The 23,603-nt window shown below is 25.8% G+C and overlaps 1 protein-coding gene across 9 annotated transcripts in view; it reads left to right on the forward strand.

Moving 5' to 3' along the window:
- Positions 1-19,729, forward strand: part of LOC107451281 (adenosylhomocysteinase-like 1) — a 249,994-nt gene extending 230,265 nt beyond the window's left edge. For 8 of the 9 annotated variants that reach the window (XM_087151579.1, XM_087151578.1, XM_087151583.1 and 5 more), the window contains 12 exons: positions 3,892-3,922; positions 6,204-6,298; positions 7,917-8,093; positions 10,201-10,247; positions 10,929-10,992; positions 11,996-12,084; positions 12,787-12,857; positions 12,940-13,034; positions 13,594-13,686; positions 14,653-14,800; positions 17,007-17,127; positions 18,346-19,729. In XM_087151579.1, the coding sequence (XP_087007705.1) occupies positions 3,892-3,922; positions 6,204-6,298; positions 7,917-8,093; positions 10,201-10,247; positions 10,929-10,992; positions 11,996-12,084; positions 12,787-12,857; positions 12,940-13,034; positions 13,594-13,686; positions 14,653-14,800; positions 17,007-17,127; positions 18,346-18,352 (1,038 nt within the window). In that variant the 3' untranslated portion in view covers positions 18,353-19,729. The remainder of the gene's footprint in view (positions 1-3,891; positions 3,923-6,203; positions 6,299-7,916; positions 8,094-10,200; positions 10,248-10,928; positions 10,993-11,995; positions 12,085-12,786; positions 12,858-12,939; positions 13,035-13,593; positions 13,687-14,652; positions 14,801-17,006; positions 17,128-18,345) is intronic. The other variant, XM_087151586.1, reaches the window with a different exon arrangement.
- The last annotated feature ends 3,874 nt before the right edge of the window (positions 19,730-23,603 follow it).

A 23,603-nucleotide genomic window follows, 5' to 3' on the forward strand; every position in this document is an offset into this window, starting at 1 on the left:
TTTTTCATTTGCCCTTTTTAAAAGTAGCCTAGTATTTGCGTATTGCACTAAAAAATGCAATCAAAATTTTTTTAGCATGATTTTGTTTTAGCATTTTTTTAATGCACTTTTTCCTAAAATGGTGTACTGTAGTAATGTACAGTCCGCGAAAAAAAAAAGATATCACCCTGAATAACTTTCGTTCTAATGATCGGATTTTCACGAACTAAGTGTTAATCTTAATGGTTCCTGGGGGTGACCTCAAATATGCTAATTAATTAGTGCTAACTATTAATTAAGTTACGAAATCAGACACAAAAACGTACTTTCTCTGAATAAACATGCATTTTTTCTTACATATTTGGATTTTTAACCTTCAAAATATAGGGGGTAGCCGCAATCTGGGAAATATGGTCCCCATAGTTTGGTCAGGAGAGCGATCCAAAGTTCGTACCCCTTAATGTTAATTTCACTTTTTACGTTTTTAGTCATATTTTATAAACTAATATAGCAATTCAAAGAAAATTTCACCCAGTCATAAAGCTCATTTACCCAAAGATAATTTCACGAAAAAAATAATTTTTAATAATTGTTAATTATTTTTTATTATTTAATTAAATTAAGGATGAAAAATTTTTGAATTATAAGGTATGAATTTTTTTATACCATATTAATCTACATATTTTTCAATTGAAAAATATAAAGTTTCAACTGTTTTTATTTATTAGAAGCTGAGAAAAATTAAAATTAATTATTTTTAACAAAATAATTTGGCGACAATGAAGAAATGATTAAATGGGGCGATTAATATTAAAATGTGATAAACTTGCGAGGAACTTGACTTCGCGCGCTTAGCATAAAATTTCATTCATATTTTTTTCGCTATTAATCGTTTGCTTATCTTTTCATTTTTATTTTTTTAAGCTATAAAATACGATGTTTCTTTTTTAGTCGTCTAAAATTCTATTTGCAATTTAGTAAAGAAATTTGAATAAAACATTTTATTGAATAAAATACATTTTATTCAGAGAATGTGGAGTTTTATAAAAGCATGCTTCTGATAGAATATGATTATACAACAGATTGTGCTTCTTTAATGTGATTATTTTTTATTTTTTTAGTTTTTTTTTCTCAATAACTGATAAAATTTCAATAATATACATACGAATGAATAAATTTGGAATAAAATATTCATCAATTTCTTGAATATATATTTTATGAATATTAATAAAAATACGTAGTCAACATTTTTAAGCATCACTCACAACATCGCAAATTTCTCAAAATCTTATAGGGTAAACTAACCAGTGAAGGAATACTTAAGCTTAGCTTGTCTTTAAAAAAAAATCATAAAAATTTCAAAATTTGTAATTTTAGCTAAATGACGTATTTGTTATTAAATGCATGTCGACATATTTGTTATTAAATGCAAATTATGTAAAAAAAATTTAGATAACTTACATAGTATTGTTTTAAGCTTTTGGTGGTTTAAATAATAAGTAGTAAGATAACCAAGTGAAGGAACAGTTCTTAAATTGAATAAACACTAAATTTTCCAGTGAATGAACACTTAATTTTGAGAATGTTTGATGCTCGTTAGGAATCCTTAGGCCACACAGATATCTGTCGCCCTGTAGATGCCTGAATTGACGGATGTTAACACAGGCGGGCATTAGGAAAAAAAAATCTTTTAAGTTTTCGTGCCCCCATTTCAGTATCTTAAGGGCCTTACGAGCTCTGTTTAAAAAGAGAGTATCATATATATATATATATATATATATATATATATATATATATATATATATATATATATATATATATATATATATATATATATATATATATATATATATATATAAGAAAACAAAAATAATCATAGTAGCAGTATCTGGTGGTAAATGTAGCTTATCGTAATTGAAGAATATGCTGTGCGACATTTTATGGTGAATTTGCGAACGTAAGTTTCAGAATGTATCGAAACATGTGGATGCTATTTGCTAATCATATTTATCCAAAGAAAACCATGTAACGTAAATATCTAGCAAAATGAAGCAATTTTTTAAACAATGAATCATACAATATGCAACATATTATTTCAATATCTTATTCTTAAACATAACATATTTCAATGTTTTTAAAATGCCACTAAACATTCAGCAATTCATTGAGTTATAGAAAAAAGAAATATCGTAAATTATAGAAAACCTTGTGAATGTGCATTAGAATTACTATACAATCTACATTTTATTTTTCAAGCACTTTTTTTTCCTTCAAACTTTCATGCCTAGAAGACTCGATTAAAGCTGTAAAAATCTCTATCCCTAAAATTTTGTATATAGCTATTATAAGTTACGCTAATTTGATTTTAGTATGAAATCCTCGAATAAACATAGCAAAAATAGCATAATCTAAATAATATCAGATAAAAAGTTCATGTATTTAAATTCTAAAAACTTATAAATCGATTCAAATTTTCTTTTCAAAGGAGATTAAAATAATTTTTTTTTTTTTTGCTTTTTGGACATAAATAAACTTAAAAATTGTCTATTGCCTAGAAACTTCGAGATGTTTTCTATTAACTATTAATTAAACCTCTCAGAGCAATCACAAAACATTATTTCAATTTTTTTACAGTCAGAAATTGGTTGCCTAGCAACCTAGTAAAATTAAGCATTTCTCTTTTGAATCAGTCAATGGGTTATCTTAAAATATTTATTTGCGCAGGCGACTTTTTTTGGCGGTTTTCTGGACTATCGCCAAATATATAAACCTTTATTGCAACCCAATTTACGACCCAATTGTTTTAAAATTTTGTCTACCCCCCCTAATTCAAGTGTCTAGATTCCAAATATGTAAAAAAAAATATATGTTTATTCAGAGAAAGTACGTTTTTGTGTCTGATTTCGTAACTTAATTAATAGTTAGCACTAATTAATTAGCATATTTGAGGTCACCCCCAGGAACCATTAAGATTGACACTTAGTTCGTGAAAATCGGATCATTAGAACGAAAGTTATTCAGGGTGATATCTTTTTTTTTTTGTGGACTGTACTTGTGTTCCATCATTGAGGATTTGATAATTTTTTAAAACAATTTTTGTTTTAAAAGTGTTAAAACATGCATGAGAAAAATTTGGTTTATTTTATTAATGAAATTTTCTTATTACCTACGGTATTCAAAATTTAAGTAAAATTGAATGGTTTAAAAAGTGTTAAACGATTCTGTATTAAAAATGTATGACTGTAAAACAGTTTCATAATAAGTTGTGTCATAAATAACTTAAGTTTTGATAATCATTTTATAATGCAACTCATAAACTTTAAAAATTGTTCCCTATTAAAACTTCAAAAATTATTCCCTATTGTGTATCTGAAAGCTCTAGCACATACTTATAGGGAATTTTTTAACTTACTTTGAAAAGTATTGATTTATTTTTTTATGTTCAAATTGTCTATATATAAAGATGGTTCTTCTGTGATTAAGTATTTGCACACTTTTAAAACTTGATAGTTGGATGGTCATAGTTAATACAATAGTTGCTGTAGGTAATTGTAGCTGGAAAAGAATAAAATTTTATGCATTCTAAATGTGATTGATATTTGGTCACATTTGTAGTTATAAAAAAAAAAAATTCTTATTTCATATTTGTGTAAAAACAATTTAAATTATATTAACCCTATAAATGAAAAATATATATATATATTGGAAAATAATTTGTTTTTATCTCATATATCTATGTTAACTTTTTCATGTTAATGATTAAAATCAGAAAGTTCTAAAATCAGAATTCATGTATCTATACTCTTTTCTTTCTAATTTTAAAGCTAGGTTGTTAGTTGTAAAAAAAATATGATTTTAATATTTTTATTCATTGTATTCACATTGTAGTTTAATTATTCATTTTTGTTTCAGAATGAAGTTGCTGCTGCTGTTGCCGAATCTGGTTAGTTAGTTTTAATTAATTTCAATACATTAAATTAAAGTTTAAATATATTTTTAAAAAAAATAGAAAAAATTCTGAAAGGTTGATTAGAGTTATTCTATATTTTTGAATTTACTGTTTTCTGGTCTTGAAAAAAGTCCACGTTTGGCCATGTATTTTAGACATCATGATGTGTAAGATATATACTAAGTAAACAAGCAAAAATATGTTAACTGTGAAGTATTAATGCTATTTAATAGAAAAAGGTATAGTAAGTAGTTTTTTTATGAATCAGTAATGATAAATCTACAGTGCAGAAAAAAAAATCGCACAGAATAACTCTTGATCAAATGATCAAGTATTCACATATTTAGATTCAAAGGTTCAAGGGAGTAACCTCAAAAATGTTAATTAATTGCAGACAATATTTTAAGTTACGAAATCAGACACAAAAATGTACTTTCTCTCTGAGTAAACTTACCCTTTTCCTGATAGGTTTGGATTCCTTACTTTCCAAATAAGACAGGTATTCTCAATTTGGGAAATATGGTCCCAATTGTTTGGTCAGGAGAGCAGTTCTAAAATTTGATGTTATCTTTTTGTGCTTTTTGCCATATCTTGATAATTCCTTAAGCATAATTAATAGTCCTTGTGCTTGAAAATCCAATCATTAGATTAAAAATTGTTCATAGTGATTCTCTCTCTCTCTCTCTCTCTTTTTTTTTTTTTTTTTTTTTTTTTTGTACTGTACATTTAAAATCAACCAATGATTTAGATATGAAAGATTTATTGCGTAATTATGTCAAATGGTTTTAAAAGGCAATTATTATCTGAATATATTTAACATTATTTCCATTATTTCAAATAACTCATTTTATTAAACTTTTATATTATTTTATAAATTTATTTTCAATAGACATGAAATAAAAAGTTTTAGTTGTCAGTTTTTTTTTTCCTTTATACTTTACTTCTGAGTATGCTGAGTTCTTATCTAATAGCTCAAAATAAGGAAATAGAACATTCCAATAAAGAAAAAGTTAATTTAAGATTAAAAATGGAATTTTAAACTAGTATTTTATACCAAAAACTGACCTAGACATTTTGCTGTCTTATGTTAGAGCAGGTAGTTGAATGATTAGTGCTATTTTAGGGAAAAAATTCATGGCACATTTTGTCACTTTTGGCTGTTTAATTCTCAATAGTTTTTTCATATGTTTAAAACTTAACTATGTAATCAAGTTTTAAATATTAAGGAGAAAAAGTAATTTAATTCTAAACAATGAAGCTTCAGATTTTCTAATTTTTTTTCTCGTAGTTTTTAATTTTTGCTTAATTTAATTGAATAAATTGTAATTCTTTTAGCTAATAAATGATTTGCTCATTTTTTTAATTATTTCTGATATTGGAAAAATTTATTATTAATATTGAAAAAAATGTAACCAATTTTTGAAACTTTTATTTTTTGGTCTCTAAGACAATGTCAGGGTCTTGTAGTTTTTTTAACATTCAGGTATAAGTTTATATAAATTCTATAATGAGAATTTATGCCGTAATGGTGACAGTTGCTACCTAATGTTCGTCAAATGTGGCTAAAATTATATACACGGGCGATGAATTTGTCACCTTGAAGAAATGTTTGGAATTTACAAAATAGCTTTTTGCATCGAATTCAATCCATTAAAAAAAATTGTTCCACTTATTTTATTGTTTTATGAATATTATTCAAATAAAATAAGTCTGGTACAAAAAAGTTTTAATTTAAATGTCGAAATTTCAACTTTACATGTTGTGTTTTGCTTTGAATTCATATATACTGACAAAATATTTTGCGCTCTTTCAGAATTGAATTTGTTTAAATATTTATAATTATTAGATTTTTATTTTCTCTGTTTTCCTGACTTATTTATTTGGTTCCCTCATTTTAATCTCTATGTTGAATGTATTTACTAATATCATTTTAGCTTTCTTTCACTTAATTTTAATGAAAACCAATCTTCAGTTATTATGGAGTAATGAACTTAATTGGTTTTAAGTTGTTATAGGTAGCAATTAATAATTTTTGATGTGTACCATAACAGTAATTCTGTAATTGTAAAGTTATTATTGACACACTTGAGAAAAAATCTATTATTAAGTTTTTGGGCCACTAAATGTATACCTTGATGGTCTTATTGAACCAGTAAATTTTTATTGCTGATTGGAACCCTATCTATAATATTCATAAATGTTTCAATACTCACTACAATTAAAAGGATTGTTTTAACTAGCACCTAACTAAACTGTGTAATCTGATGTTGTATAGGTGTTCCAGTATATGCATGGAGAGGAGAGAGCGAAGAGGACTTCTGGTGGTGCATAGATAAGTGCATATATGCTGATAATTGGCAGCCAAATATGGTATTATGACATCTCTTTTAATTTTGCATAGAAAAAATTTACTATATTTTTTAATAACTTCATTTGTTATACATTCCTATTTTAGAAATGTTCTGCAGAACTTTACAAAAAATTAGAGTGGTTGATAAATTTATGCTTTAACTCATTTCGACCAAAGGTGCACAAACACACCATTTGAATTAATATTTTTTTTATCAACACTGTGACAAATATTTTTCACAAATTTTATTTTTCTGCCATTGTCAAGGGTTCGAAAACATCTATGAAATATTGGTAATTCAATTAGAGTAAACGCTTTCTGCTGAGAAATTTTTAAACTGCTCTAGCTTATTAACTTCAAACGGTTATTGACTAATGAAATTTTTTGAAAATATGTATAATTATTCTTTTTGAGATTTATCATACATTTTTATGATGGATTAAAGTTGCAATTCAGTAAATAAAAAATAAATTAAAAAAATTTTCATAAAAAGAACAAGCATTCAACTAAATGGTTTGTTCATTGATTTAGTGAATGGTGCCTATACGTACCAGTTTATTTCTTAAATAAAATAAAATTTTTCGTACATGAAATTTTTTTTTGTATCTTAATGATTGGGACAGCCGGTGTGTATTCAAGAGTTGTGAAATATTGATTAAAAAGTTATTGATTATCAGATTTTGGTATATGTTGTTAATGTCCAAGTACACTAATACAATTTAATAATTTAACTTGATTTTAAAGCTTTGATGGAAAACATATTAACAAATGTAGTTCTAGTGAACTTATTAATGTTGGGGAAAATTGCTTTATTAAAAGACTAGTTATAATACAGTTGTACTGTTAAATATTTTTAAATCTCAAATTTATTTATTTACTTATTTTTTATGAAAACAACACTGTTTCTTCAGCAGAATTTTATAAGTTTTGGTTGGATATTTTTATGATGTCTAATGATTATGCTCAGAGAAAAATGTTTACATATAGCAATATGTGCAAAAAAACGTACACTTTTGCAAGTTCACTTTTTCTAACTTTTACAGTACGATACTTTTATTTACGTCGCACTAGATTTAGCTATTGGTGACTGTCTGGGAAACAACCCTGAGGATGATCCAAAGACAACATACGTACATCACGTCGAATTTCATATACCCAGGGCATATTCACATATCATCCATCGATTCACACATCGTAATTTTGATCTGAACCAGATCACCGATCAATAACCCCAGAGGTATTTATTTGTTATGGCAACTTGGAGGACTTGATGACCCTGACAGATTTATCGTGCAGCAGCCACTATTTTGTGCACTCCCCATTTCTTCAGCTGGCAGAGATCAAACTCCCAATCTCTCGGACATTTGCCCCAACGCCCTATTAACCAGGCTATCCTGGCCTTTTTCTAACTTGAATACTATATCATAAATTGTTATCAATCATACAGTTGAACTTTAATTTCAAAAGTTTTCTTTATTCTGAATTTGAAAATTAGCTATACATGTATTTCAAATTTGGATTTTACTAGCGAAAAATATTTATAAATCTTTTCTTATTTTGTTATTAATTTTATTTGGAGAATATGTGACATCATTTCTATTTTCGAATATTTATTAATGTTTCGATTGTTGTATGTAGATTTTAGACGATGGAGGTGACGCCACACACTTAATGTTAAAAAAATACCCAGCCATGTTCCGTGGAATTAAAGGTATTGTTGAAGAAAGTGTTACTGGTGTACATCGTCTCTATCAGTTATCAAAATCTGGGAAGTTGACAGTACCTGCAATGAATGTTAATGATTCTGTAACTAAAGTAAGTTTTATATAATCATTTAAGAAATATTTATTTTAATATATATGTTACCGGCAAAGTATCAAACGCAGGCATTGTATAGAATGACTAGGCATTGTATAGAATGCCTGATGTTTTTAGGCGAAGTATGAAATGAGTGAAGTATTACATACTTAGCCTAGGCATTGTATAGAATACCTAGGCATTCTATACAATGCTGGATGCTATTTAGGCAAAGTATGAAATAAACGTCCTGATGAGGTTATTATGTAAATGATGTGCATGTTATTGTGAATGAGCGAAATAGGTGATTGTTGACTTTCACCGGTGAATGTTGATAATCACATAGTCGCTTTGGTGAATATCCGAAATATTTATTACATCCGATATTGTATTCATTTATTCGTGGATATAATTACATTTATTCGTTATTTTAATACTTACTGACGATAGATTAGAAGAAACATTAGTGTTTGGAGTATCGGGCAAATGTAAACCGGGCAATGATCCTTAACCTTAAAAAAAACACCAGTGTAGGGTATACCGGGCAATGGCACCTGATCTTAAAAAAACATCAGTGTAGGGTATACCGGGCAGTTGCACTAATCCATAAAAAAAACATCAGTGTAGGGTATACCGGGCAATGGCACTTAACTAGACCTAGTATATATTTCGGACATTTACCAAAGGTCCAGTCTTACTAGTTCTAGTTAAGTGCCATTGCCCGGTATACCCTACACTGATGTTTTTTTAAGTTCAAGTGCCACTACTCGGTATACATTTGCCCAGTATACCCTACACTGATGTTTCTTCTAATCTATCGTCAGTAAGTATTAAAATATCGAATAAGTGTAAAACTACCGATTTCGGTCATTCACAGTAACATGCATTTCTCAAAAATAAAAATGTTATTCTGAAAAAATACCAAGAGTGAAAAAATACCAAAACATTTATTCAAAATGTGGAAAGAAAATTGAAAAGTTATGCAAAACAAAATTTAAGCCTTTCTTATTAAGGGAAACAAAATTTTCATATAAAAAATATTAAATTAACCTTCTTGTTGCAACATGGCAGGCTTGAATGACATTTTGAATTATATTTTATTAAATTTTTCTATGTAAATTTCATTAAATTCCTCCATTTCCATGTAGCACAGTAAAAAAATCATTTTTGTTATTAGTCAAAAGTCACGAGCCTTGCCAAGTGATATTTGAAACGAATCGGAGATGTATTTTATACTTTGCCGATTTCTCATTTGGCAATCTATCGAATGCCTAGGTAATGTGTGAAATATAAATCATTTCATACTTTGCCGGCTAATTTTAGGCATTCTATACAATGCCTAGTGATTCTATACAAGCCGGATTTTATAGTTTGCCGGTAACATATATATATATATATATAAAACAGAGCTTTAGTCATTTTAAAATTGTAAGCCTGTTTAAGTTTGTTTATATTTTAATAATGTGTTAATTTGTGTTAACAGAAAAAGCATAAGCCATATTTTGTCAGCTTTGCATCTCTTTTATTGTAATTAAATCATTGCAATCTATTCAAATCATTGATGTAATTACACTTCAGTTTCAAAAAAGAGTAGTTTTGCCTTTGTTATTTCTTACTTTGTGATTTCAAACTTTTCCTGCAATATTGTTTCACTTATGTTTTCATACATTTACTTATTTCATTCTGTTTTTAAATTTAACTACCCTTTTTTAGGACTAAACTTTAAAATTTTGGGTGGGGATTGCCATAACTTAATGTCAATATAAAGCAGAGTTTATGTATGTGTCATATATAGACAGGAATTTCTCCTCCTAATAACAGAAAGTTATAAAATGTCTACATCCTAAATTTTAAAAAAATGTTTATTTAATCATATTAATTGTAAAATACTCTTGCTAATAAATATTATTTCAATGTTTTTTGTATTATAATTATTATTATTTTGTAAAAGATTCAATAAGTTTGTTTAAAGCTTCTAGCATCACTATTAGATTGAGAAGCTAGATTTTCTCAAAAACTATACACTTATTCAATTTTAAAAGTATACATAAAAAAAAATTGTTTAAATAATAAAAATGTGTTGAACAAAATGAAATTTTTTGCTAAAATTCTTTATTTATTTTAGACGAAATTCGACAATCTATATAGCTGCAGGGAGAGTATTCTTGATGCGTAAGTAAACTTTTAAAAAAATTATGCAATTTTTTTTTATGAATTTGTATAAAAAAAAAAGCTTAACGTAGCATTGATTAAGGTTTTTCTGTACTATTACTTATTCCATGTGTAGCAAAACTTCCAGAGATTTTAGTTAACCTTTAACATTCAAAGTCCGAAGATTAACAGGAAATTTCTATAAAATTAAATGGTAGTTTTTAATAATGGACAAGTTATTTTAAATGCTAATATCAAGTATAAGGTAAGCAGAAAAGGTTAGTAATGTTGTTCACAGACCTAGAAATGATATTTAATAGAAAAGAATTGGAATTTCAATTATATAAGCAATTATAAATGCTATCATACTTTTTAATTTGATAATTATGTAATGAAGTTGAACTTTTTAAGTTTTATAATATTAGTGATACTTAAAAAAGAAAAAATATATATAACAGTAACCAAAGTTTGGGAATTTTTTTTTTATTTGTATTTAATTTTTCCTTAATGCCTGAATTCAATTCAAAAAACATTTATAAATTGTTATAAAAATTTACTTTAACAGAAATTGGAAAATCACTGTCTAAGAGATAAATATTTGTATATTTTTTTTATTTATAAATATTTGCTGAGTTTCAGAAACCTCTTTAGATTATATTTATTTCATTATTTTCTGTGTCTAAAGTAAATAATTATTTTCAGTTTGAAGCGTTCAACTGATGTTATGTTTGGTGGAAAACATGTTCTTGTCTGTGGGTATGGTGAGGTAATTTATCACAGTTTTTCATGAATTTTAGTTTTTGATTAAAATATTTGTGTATAAATATGTACAGTTAGACTTCTTAAAAAGAGTATTTTTTGAATGTTAAAAATACTTTCTTTAGTGGGTGAATTTTATTTTAATTTATTAGTTTTAAATTAAACTTATTTGTATTTAATGTTAACTTATTTCATTAGAGAAAGCTTAAAAAATATTTCTTTTATTATTATTATTTATTTATTCTTAAAAACGGGATTAAAGCTTGAAAGGGAAGTTTTCTAATAAAGTGCATCAATAGATTCAATTCTAGTTTACATCTAAATTTATGATTACATTTTTTAATGAAACAAAGGCTATGTCATAAGCTGCATAATCAAACAATTAACTGTTGACATTGATTATATCCCTCTCTTTTTAATATTGATTTGTAACTTTTTTGTATATTTTAAATTTTTTCTTATTAATAGAAAATTCTCCAATGAAACATAGTTAAATGAACCAGTTTATCATACTGTTGGAATTTAAAAAATTAGTTAAATTTCAAATTTATAACTTAGTCTATTTTTCAAGCATTTTTATCATTTTTATGTACCTAAATATGGTTTTATTATCTAAGAATAATTTTTTGGTTAACAGAATTGAAACGTGACCTTTCCCAATTTTTTTTATTTGTTTTAGTTATTTATTGTATCAATTTCATGTTCAAAATCTCGTGTTAAAATTTTTCCTAAAGAAATTATTATTTTTAAATAAAAATGCTGTATTTTTCATAGCATTTCACAGAATATACCAATTTATTTCTCACTGTTTTTTATTGTTTTTAGTTACAATAAAAAACAGTAAAACTTTTTTTTCTTTTTTTTATGATTAAAAAAAATCAAAGTACTACTTTTCTCATATGCCAATTATCTTACATATGCCAATATTCATATTTCAATTACCTTACACTAATACTTTTTCACTTGATAGCAATGATATTCCTAACATTTTGTTAGTTTTCTCCTTCTAGGTTGGAAAGGGCTGTTGTTCTGCTTTGAAAGGAATGGGATCTGTTGTTTGTGTTTCAGAAATTGATCCTATCTGCGCTCTGCAAGCTTGGTAAATATTTTGTTTTACACCTGTGTGTGTTTATAAATTTGTTTTTGAGAAGTATCATGTACTTTTTCTCTTTTTTTAAAAAAAATATTTTTTAAGACATAACTAATGCTAATTGTCTAGTTCTTAAAATTATTAGGATATAACATGGCAATTACAGATACTGGAATGAGTATGTTTCTCTACGTAAAAGTAAAGCTAAGCAACATGAAAAAAAGCGAAATTTTGTAGCTTTATTTGTGCTTTATTCATGTTATCTATCTTTCACTGTTATTAATTGACTTTTTATTAATTTATTTTTAAGAAGCAAAATGTATTTATTGTGATTCATTTTAAAGTTTTCTTTTTTTAAATAACAAATACTAACTGTATTTTCCTAAAAATATTTTTAATGTAGGAGGTACTTAAGAAGCTTGTAATGTTCATTCACCAAGAGTTGGCACTTGGCTTCACCTTTGTCATGTTCTTGCTTCATTGCATTTTTATTTTTTAAATATGCTTTTGAAGTCAGATAACATTGAGAGCAATGTTTCACAATGCCTTTATATTGTTTTCGACATCAAATTGGAATGTATTTGAGTAGTGTATTAGTAATATAGCTTCAAAATCTGACCTGTTTTATAATCATTTTGTGCATCAATCATTTTTAGTATTTTTTTAGATTTGTTCATTTTAGCAATATTTATTATTTTTATTATTTTTTAGCATGGATGGTTTTAGAGTTGTTAAAGTGGGAGAAGTGGTACGACACATCGATGTATTGATTACAGCTACTGGTAAGCAAGCTTTACGTAAATTTCTATTCACTAACAAATGCTTCTATGATTTTTGTCATGTTTATACTTATGTTTTATTCAGGGAATAAAAATGTTGTGACCAGAGAGCACATGGATAAAATGAAAAATGGTTGCATTCTTTGTAATATGGGCCATTCAAATACTGAAATTGATGTGGTGAGTTTATAACTTACTCTCATTTAAAATGTTTTGATTCTGACAAGATTTAGAGACCCTACTTAATTTGTATGATAACTTAAAAATATGAATTACTTTGAAGTTAAAAAGGCTTTAGTTTTAATTTATTAAATTATACTGCAAAATACATGCATTAATTGCGAGATATCTAAGTGTTAGGTAGTGTTCTGTGTTAATTTAATATTTTTCAATTATTCATACTATTTAATCGATTGATTGAACTATTGATACCATTTAATTATTGATACTATTTAATCCTATCTGTTCTCTAATAGTATTTTATTCATGAATTATTTTCAAATGAAAGTGAAAATGAATTATTTTTCTTTGAATTTTTATTCTGAAATTCCATATTTTTTATTCACAATCTAGACAAAAATATGAAAATGTTTCACTTCTGCACTTAACATATCTTCTGTGATCAAGATTTTTATTTAATTTTCAAAGTTATATGTAATATCTTATCAATGAAACTTAGCACATTTCATCAAAATTTTATAAATTTTCTCTAATTTTTATATTCTTAATTTTGTTTTAGCAAAGTTTAAAAGGTCTAACATGGGAGAAGGTTCGATCACAAGTGGATCATATTATATGGCCTGATGGAAAAAGAATAATTCTCTTAGCTGAGGTGAACTTTACTTTATTGTCGATGTTGAAAACTGTTTTTAAAAATAATAATATATAATTAAAAATTATTTTTATTATTTATTTACTGCAAGCAGGAATATCTATATGAATATTTTCATTTCTATACTATCAATAGAGAGAGAGCAAAAACATATTTCAAAGGAATTTAGTGCAGAACCACTTGTGTTACTTTAAATGTTCAATATTTTGCTCTCTGAATAGCTAAATAAATTATTTACTATCTGAACTAAATATAAAGAAAATAAAGTTATAATAATAAAAAATCATAGATAACTGTTTCATATTACTAGTATTTCTAAAGTTTATAATTATAGTAATGTACTATAAATATATTGTTATATAAAAATTATAGTGTTGTACTATAAATTTTACACGAGATTCATATGGGACGAATTTCATTCAAACTAAATTGAAGATAATTTTTTTTTGTAATACATAACTGAATTGTAGCGATTTAATTGTCACTCACTGAATAACTGATCCTTTGTTTACTTTTACATAAATTAAACATGTAAATTATATAATATTACTAAGGAATTATTTTATTTTTCTTGCGCTTAATTTTAAAAACTGGTGATTTCAAATTACAATAATAAAGTGCAATAAGATAGATACCAAATATAATAGAATCAGTTTTTATATTTTTAATTTTCTTTGTCTTTATTCAAGTGACATCAAAAAATTTCGCATTCCTAATATTGTAAGTACAAGTAATATAGGATAGTACTATTTACGAATAGCATTTATATTAAAATAAAAATGTATTAAAGAAATATAAAATTTTCTGGTACTGATATTATTTTTATACTAGTTTAAATTTTCACTTTTCTTTTTAAATTGGAGAAAAAAGTATTTCTTCATAGGCCTTTGTTTTATTTAATAGTAAATTTAACGAAATTGATATGCCGTTGAATTGTTTAATTATTTTTAATTTGTCATCATGCAGGGTCGTCTTGCCAATCTGAGCTGTTCCACTATTCCTTCATTTGTTGTATCCATTACAGCATCTACTCAAGCTCTAGCTCTTATCGAATTATTTAGTGCTGCTGCTGGGAGGTACAAAGGAGATGTTTATCTTCTACCCAAAAAAATGGGTAATTCTCTGATTAATATATTTATCAATCTTTTCATTCTAATATTTCCCTCTTTTATATACAAACTATTGGATAAATATACAAACTTTCTAGACGTTTATTATCTGAATTTATAAAAATAAATCTAAATTATTTTTTAAAATGTTTTATACTTGAATTTAAAGGTTATCTAAATACTATATATTCTAGTGTATTTTGATTATGAGATAGCAAATTTTTGATACATCAGATGTATAAGTTGATCGTTAAAAAAAAAAAATGAAAATTTCTAAAAACATATTAACAAAAGTATAAAGTCATAAAAAATTATCAAGTTTACAATATTTTCCCCAAATATAAAGCATTCCACATTGTTCTTTCTGAATATGATACATTTACCTTTCGAATAAAGATGCACTAACAAATGTAGTAAAATCTTTTCTGGAACTCAGTGGATGAAATAAAATCAATCGCAGATTGGAATTCGTATGACGACATGTCGTTACTTATGCCACTTGCTATTCGATAGATTTCAGCAAGCCTGCTTGAATATATCAGATTTTTAAGGCAGATGTTAAGTTTTCTGTTTTATCAGTGGTGCCATCTGCAGTCAAGAATACGACTTCAGCCATACACAGGTCAAAGCCTGTTTTACAGGAAGGAGCTAATCATACTCCATTCATTCATTGTAATTTTAACCTGGACCAGAGAACTATCAATCTCCAATTCGATCCTCTCAGAAGTATTGATTTGTTATGGGAACTTAGAGGACTTTGTGACCCTGACATATTTAACGTGCACCAGTTACCTCATAATAATAATAGAGTATTCTTTGCCCATCATCATTCAAATTCTCACTCCCAGTGTACTATAAACCAAGCTATCCTGGCCTACGACAAGATTGTTAACGTGACTGAATCCGACACTGATGATGTTCTGTAATCTTTAAATTTATAGCTTTATGGTATGTCTTCTTACATAATTATTAAAACCTTTTTAAAGTCATCTAAATCCAGGTAGCAGGAGAGGAACCACACTTTTACTGATTGCACTAAGCAACAAAAAAAAGTTGCTACTAACATATAATCCATTATTTTATCCAATTTGCACCAAAACACAAATTTTACTTCCTCAGCAAAATTTCGAAAACTGAATGCCATTATTCTTTTAATTTCTCTTTCAAATACATGTGGTGTCGCAGCTCTCAGTTGATCACACCCATAATCTTTTTCCTGTGTTATTGTTTTTATGGGATTCCTGTATTCAAAAAGAAAATATTGTAACAAAGCTGGTAAATGAAGAAAAGAAATTGGCCCAAAAATTTAATGCAACTCAAAAGTTATTAGAAAATGCTTGGAAAATTAAAAATTACTGTTGGAAGTATTCAAATACTGTTCCAGGATGTATCAACTAATATTAATGATGCGTTTTTGGTTTCCCTAATTCCAGAAATTAAGCAGGACTTTTGAAATTAAAAATTAGTGTTTAAAAAAAAATTTTAACAAACATGCATTTATTTATTTATTTATTTTTTTTTGTGCTTATGTTGATATTTTAATGATATCAATAATATTGATTTTATTTAAATTAGTAAATAAAATAGGATTAAATTTATATTATAATTTTCTCAGATTAATGTTTTATTTTTAGTTTAAAAACTTGCATTTTTTCTATTTATTGATATTTGAAATATTAAAAGAATAGTTCTTTGTCTGCTTTGAAATTATTCAACTTAACTTTAATTATTAAATATTTATCATTGTGCTTTTGTTAGTTTCGTTTTGCTTAAAAACTTTATTTTTAATGCATGTCAAAAGAGTAGTTTTTCTACTACTAGCTTGTTTCTATCTGATGTAAAGGAGTTCTTTTTGAATACAAAAATCGCTTCTCCATGATACAAATTAAGTTTTTCCTGATGCAAAGCTTAGATTTTCCAGATGTGAAAATTGATTCAACTTTTTGAAAGAGAGTGGGATCCCTACAGCGGTTATTTTAAAAAATATCATGAAAGAGCTAATGATTTTTTTTTATTATTTATTGTATCTGTTTAATATAATTTTTTCTAATTGAGAACTAAGAAAAAAAGTGTAAACAAGTTTAAAAATTAAATTTGAAATGGATCCAATTTTTATTAGTATTGTTTAAGTTTTTTTATTTAGTGAAATCTATAAGAGAATATAGAATTATCTCTGCAGGAATTTAAAGTGTGTAAAATCCTCTTTTTCAGATGAGTATGTTGCAAGTCTTCATTTGCCTACATTTGATGCCCACCTGACTGAAATGACAGATGAACAAGCTCGATATATGGGCTTAAACAAAGCTGGCCCTTTCAAACAAGCATATTATAGGTATTTAAAAAATATGTTTTTTAGTGTTTACAAGGCAGAATTTTATTTCCAAATATTACACCTGATATCCTACCAATTCAGTTTATTGCATTCTGTAGAATTGTAGTAATAGTATAAGGCAAACCAAAATAAATTAGATATAATTAGTGATGTAAATAGCCATATGCGGCTAGTTCCGATAGTTAAATGAAGCTTTATTTGAATTCTATTATTCTGCTTTATTGAATTTTTCATTCTTGTTTTTGTATTAAACAAGTAAAATTGATAATTTTGAATTAAATTAACTATTCATTGAGTTTAAAAAAAAACATAGTTTTCTTAAGTGAATGTAAATGATTTCTTAGAATAATTTAAAGGAAAGAAATTTTCCAAAACAATAAATGTCTTACATAATCCAAATAGCTAATGCCTTACTTTCAAATATTATGTTAAATATTGATGAGATACGAGCTTATAGTTTGTCTACGGTAATAACTCCCCCCACCACAAAGTCTGAGGATGTCTGCTGCTATAGAAACAAGAATAGTGAATTTCAAAGAGGGTAGCTTCTATTCACTTTAAGGTTAACACAATAGACCAAAGAAGCAGATTCCCTTTCTCTTACCGACCTGATGTCCTGAACAGACATCCCACACCCCTACTTGAAATAGTTATACCTTGCTACCATAGTTACCTCCAGATGAATGGCTAGGGGAGTTCATACTTTAGACAAACTGTATGTATCATTGTTTGCAAACAAAGAGCTATTTGCCATATATTTGATAAAAAATTTTAACCCATAACGGAACAATTCTGCCATACAAGCTGTATGGCACTTATATTTACTAGGTCTCATGCTGCATATAATATGGTGGCGAAAATAATTTTGTTATTCTTATTGTTATCTTTTTTACAATTGAGTACTTGCAGTGATTTATGCTTAACCATGTGGTTTGAAGAGATTTAATTGGATACCTGTAAGCTACGTCATGTGTGTGTTTCGAACCTGATTGGATTTTGAATCGAGAAATGCTAAGCATTGCCTGTGATGAACACTTGCAGGAATCCAATTAATTAATTAATAATTATTATAATTAATAATTAAGTATTTTAATTAATAATTATTTAATTTACTAATAATTATATCGATTGAGAATTAAACTTGTAGCACTTCCAAAATGTATTAAAATTATATTTTTTAAGTTTTGTTTGTAATGTATTCCTCTCTTTTTATTCCAGATATTAAAAGTTTTAGATCAGGTGAAGTCCATTAAATGTGAAAGTTTATCATAAGGTCCAATACAGGGTTTGATTGAGTTACTATCATTCCAGATCTTTCTTGTGAGGAAATTGTGCAAAGTTGAGGTGTCTTATGTCAGTGCTACAGTTTTAAATATTGTAGCGCATTGATTTATATTTAGATATTACCTCAATATTGTTTCTTTTCATAATATTACGCATTCATCAATTTCTTTTTTTTTTTTCATTTCTTAAAGGTGATTTTTGTTTACTATGTGTTCATTGTGTGTGTGTGTTTTTTTAATGTGTTCTGTGTTATCTATGCTTTTAGTATTATTATGTTCATATATTTTGCTGCCTTCTTGAAATGAGCTCGTCAAAATATGTACTTGCCAACTTGATTTGCTGTCTGTATCAAGTTTTGAAGAAGAAAAAACTCAATTCATAATAAAAGTGACAAAAAATTATTTAATAAAAAATGTGTATTATGAACTTTATTTCAAGAGTTTTGAATCAATTCAACATGTACTGAAATATTTTAAATAAATGTGGCTTGGAATTATTCTCAACATTTATTCAGGTTATGTCATATCAAATGATACATTGGTTATCATTGAGTGATTAATCATTATCATAAGGGAACAAAGCCAGCATTTCAGATAGCACAACACAAACTGTCAAAGATACATTTTTTTCCAATGTTGAAACATTTAAGTTTTTCAGAAAGACTATTTATTTATTTATTTATTAATTCTGAATAAATTTTCTATGCAGAAGTTAATAATATATATTACTATCTTTATTTCTGAAAATATGTATTTAAATTAATTTTAATTAATATGCATTGAAACATTGATTTTTCAAGACTGGCAAGTATATTGCAGTATCGTTTTTTTTACTTAATTTTAAACACATTTATTCAGTTTTAATATTTACAACCTTTCTGAAGAAAACATTGCTTAAAGATTTAAATTTAGATAGTTAATTCTGAAATCCCATTTTAGCTTAATGAATTAGTAAAATAATAATAACACGTATTTTTTTCTAGTTTTTGTTGATCATTTAATGATCAATCATCACTTGATTGTTTTATAGACTGCTTATATTATAAAAATCTGTTGATCGCGATTTTTTTTAATTTACAAAGATTTATATTCTGTTTTTGCATTACAGACAATGAAAATCTAGGTTTGTTACTTGGTTACTTTAATATTAATAAGTATTCGTCAATGAAAGTAATAATTGTAGTTTGTTATCCTTAAGTCCATGACAGTTTTGAACATGTTGCCTTAAGCCTACTAAATTGTATTTGAAGATTTGATTTTGTTTGAAATGCTTCTATTGGTCTAGAATTATATTAATCTTTTTAAAATTACATTAAGTATGAATAATATTGTGTTTCTAACATGTATTGCTGCTTTCTTGTCATTCAGAGACACATAGCACTGTAAATTTAATTACAAAAAACATTAATTTTGGCTATAAAAAATGATTTATTGTATTTTAGAAGCTCTTGAAAAATATTGTCTTGGTACAGTTAAAATTTCAGTTGTAAATGATAAAAATTTGAACTGTCATATTTTTATTGCTAAAAAAGGAAAGACCTTTTTTTAATTGAAAAAAAATTTTTTTTTCTCCATGAATTCATGTAAACCACACTTTATTGATACGCTTGATATTGTTTTGTACTTTAAATTAAATATCTTCCTCAGTTTTGTCTTCTAATTGACTTACAAACATATTCAATTTTTCCCCCATTAAAAAAAGGGGTTTAACCCTCTGATCTTTAATTAAAGTTTTTTCATACTTTAAACTAATCACTTTCTGGCAACAATTTTTTTTTTTCATAAGCGTATTGCGAATGGAAAATTTTCTACAGTTATACCTCAGGCTCTAATGCTTGAAGGGATAAAATGCATTTTGTGAATTTTTTAGTCTTTAAAACATAGCACTTGTATTAATAACATTTTTTTTTCTTATTCATTTGAAATATTACATTTCTACTAGCTGTCATATTTTTAAAAAAAACATTCCACTTGAAATATTCTAGTGCTTGAGTTATCTTACATAAGAGTTAAACATAAAATGTATATAGTGAAATATAATATAGAGTAAATATTTAATGAACTTAAAAAAGTACGAATTTTTAATGTTTCAACTATTATAGGTATAAGTTTTATTTTCTTGTTGTTTAAATCGATTTTTTTTTTATCTTTGTACATTATCATTTATACAATTTCTTAATTATAATTTATTCATAGTTCATTCAAATTCTTTTTTTATGTATACAAAGATGTTGATAATTTAGAAATTAAGTTATAGTTTCTGTCAAAATTAATTGTATGTATTGCGTATCAAATATCAAAACCATACTTTAAAAACAAAATTTAAAAGAATGCATACTTAAATTTTAAAAAAAATGAAGAAAGATAAAAGAAATCTTTCAATTGTTTTATTGAAATGTTCAAACATTTTAACTATGCTGTTAACTTTTGAATTAATATAGAAATAAGCACAAAAATAAAATATAAATTTAATTAAAAGTTGAATATATTTTAAATTTAAGAAAAACTCTTAACTTTTTTTTAAAAAAAAAATCCAAAAGAACAACATCTTTGCATATATATTTTAACATTTTTCTGAGCATGTGTATTATTTCACCTCCTGTAATATTTTTCATTTTTGATCTTCAGAATTTTAGCCTACTTATTATAAATAAGTAAAAGATGTGTACTTATCATTTCTATGCAAACAAATAATATCAATGTAAATTGTGATTTGACAAAAGTCAGCATAGTTTCTAAGTATGCAATATGTGTAGTAGTTGAAGAAAATAGAATTGTTACATTGCATAGTTTGAATGTTGAGACGAAATAAGTTGTGTATTCATAGCATTTTTGTAATATTTATTTTTGTGAAGATGTAACTTTCAAACTTCATGAGATATATATATATAACACAGCGAATACATGGAACACAGTTGCAGCCCGTTAAAAGTAAAATTAGTCATTAAATCTTTTGCTTACCTACATTAACTAGTTTTTAAAATAACAGTAATGATATTACAACCAGCACGGTTTAAACAGAAATGATTATTAGAATGTGCTTTAAATTAATTACTTTATCAACATGCATTATCTAAAATTATAATCATTTTTATCATACATTTGTTTAAGACAAAAATAATCTATGTCTTTTAATATTGTGAAAGCAATTAGTATTTATAATTTTTTAAAGATTAAAACGTTAACTTATCAACTTCATCATGGACTGTATTTTAAATTACCTACTTTATAAATGCATATTATAATTATCTAAAATTATAATTTACTTCCAAAATACTATAAACATTGTAAATATATCCATTGCCCCATAAATGTCTAGTTTTTCTAATTGGAGACAATTAAAAAAAATTCCATAAGCTCAAAGGAATTTTTTTCAAGTGCTCTGTGCATAATAGAATTTTTATTTTTAAATTAGATTTAAAAAACAGGATACTTTTTGTGCAATGTTGAGCAAAACGGAGTTTTTGTTTGATTAGTCGTTAATTGATGGCTTCCATTTGATAATTATTATATTAAGTTCCTTTTTCAACTGAAATAAAATTTTAAAAAGGATTTTATTTTGATATTTTTCTAAAAAAAATTTTCTTTTGCTTAAAAAGGTGGTTTGGACTTTAATAAGTTAATTAAAATGAATTAAGTTTGCATCAAATTTAGTCTTTAAAGATTTATTTTGATTTAAAATTAATGAAGTACATTTCAGGCTGTGTAAGGTCTACCTTGCTGCAACTGTGTAAAATCCTATATTATTTTAATAATTCTCTGTGTTTTTTTTTTTTTTTTTTACTTGTTTGACTGTACATACTTTTAAATTGAGAGCAATAGCAATAATATTTAATACTGTTACAATGAATCCTGATATTATTTGATCTACCCCGATTTGACTCTCTTAGATTTATTAAAATTTTTATCTTGCAATTTTCTGAGCATCGCCGTAAAAAATATCTGTGTCAACTAGGTAGAATTAATAAATTAACAAAAGGTTGTGAAAGTAAATAGTTACAGTTTACTGTGATTAAAGAATCTAGCATTAATATGATTTATTATTTGACTGATTTATATTTTATACATTAATATCAAATTAAATGTATTTTTTATAATTAATCTATATTTTTTCAAATATGAAAGCATGATTCCTTGTTGTATTAACACCCAAAATTATCAGTACTTTTTTTTATTAAGAAAAAATATAATGCCTTCATTGCATGATACTGAATTAGAAACTAATTAAATTCTAACATCATTGCTCAGTTGTAAAACTGATAATTATGTTATATATTTTTGTCTACTTAAAAGTACTTATATCACCATGATTAACTTTTCGTTAAGTTCTTACATATCTTTTTAATTATTCATTAATAGACAATCAGCATTTCTCCTAAATTTTTTCTAAAAAAAATAATTACCATTTTTTTGCAATGCAAAGAAGACTGTATTTCTTGGTAGATTCTATAATCACAGATTAATTTATTTGCTTAATTTGCTGTTGTATATTTAAAACAACTTCTATCTCCATTCTTAATCAGAATAGCATAAATTATTCAAAGTCTTATCTTGTATTATTCATCAGGTTTTAATTTTCCTTAGAAATAAATAAATAAAATATTTGTTTTTTAAGTAAGCGATACAATTCAAAGTTTTAAGCAAAAGAAATATTTAAACTAGTGTGATTTATTTCCTCTTTATTTTTAGTGGTGTCATTTTAAGTTATATCTACTTATATATATATTTTTGTAGTAAGGATTTGAATAGTGAAAAAATGAAGAAAATTATTGTAATTTCAATGTTATGATGCTTACTGTCAATGTGGCTGTAGTTTTTATTGTATACTCGTATAAATAGTATCTCCATATTAAAGTCTGCATTTAACTTTTATAATTTTTAATGTTTAGGCATCCCTTTAATTTTCCTTTTTTTTTTTTTTTTTTTAATCTTTAGCTATAACAGTAAATTTTAGTTTTTTACAGTGTCTGTCCAGTTATCCATTTCTTAATAAACTAGATAAATTCCCCATGTTAGTTTTCCTCAATATTAATTCTGCTTGAAAAACTAACTTCTATGCAAGCTATTTTTATGCAACTTTTATTGTATAAGTATATAATAATTTCTAACTTACATTGTAAAAGTCCTTTACTTCTATTGTTATTCTATTTAAAGGCCTTTACTTTTAGTAGTACTACTTGGTGCATTTTGGAA

Source organism: Parasteatoda tepidariorum, chromosome 9, assembly GCF_982258835.1.
Source record: "Parasteatoda tepidariorum strain Cologne lab strain chromosome 9, Ptep-v5.0, whole genome shotgun sequence".
Classification (NCBI taxonomy): domain Eukaryota; kingdom Metazoa; phylum Arthropoda; class Arachnida; order Araneae; family Theridiidae; genus Parasteatoda; species Parasteatoda tepidariorum.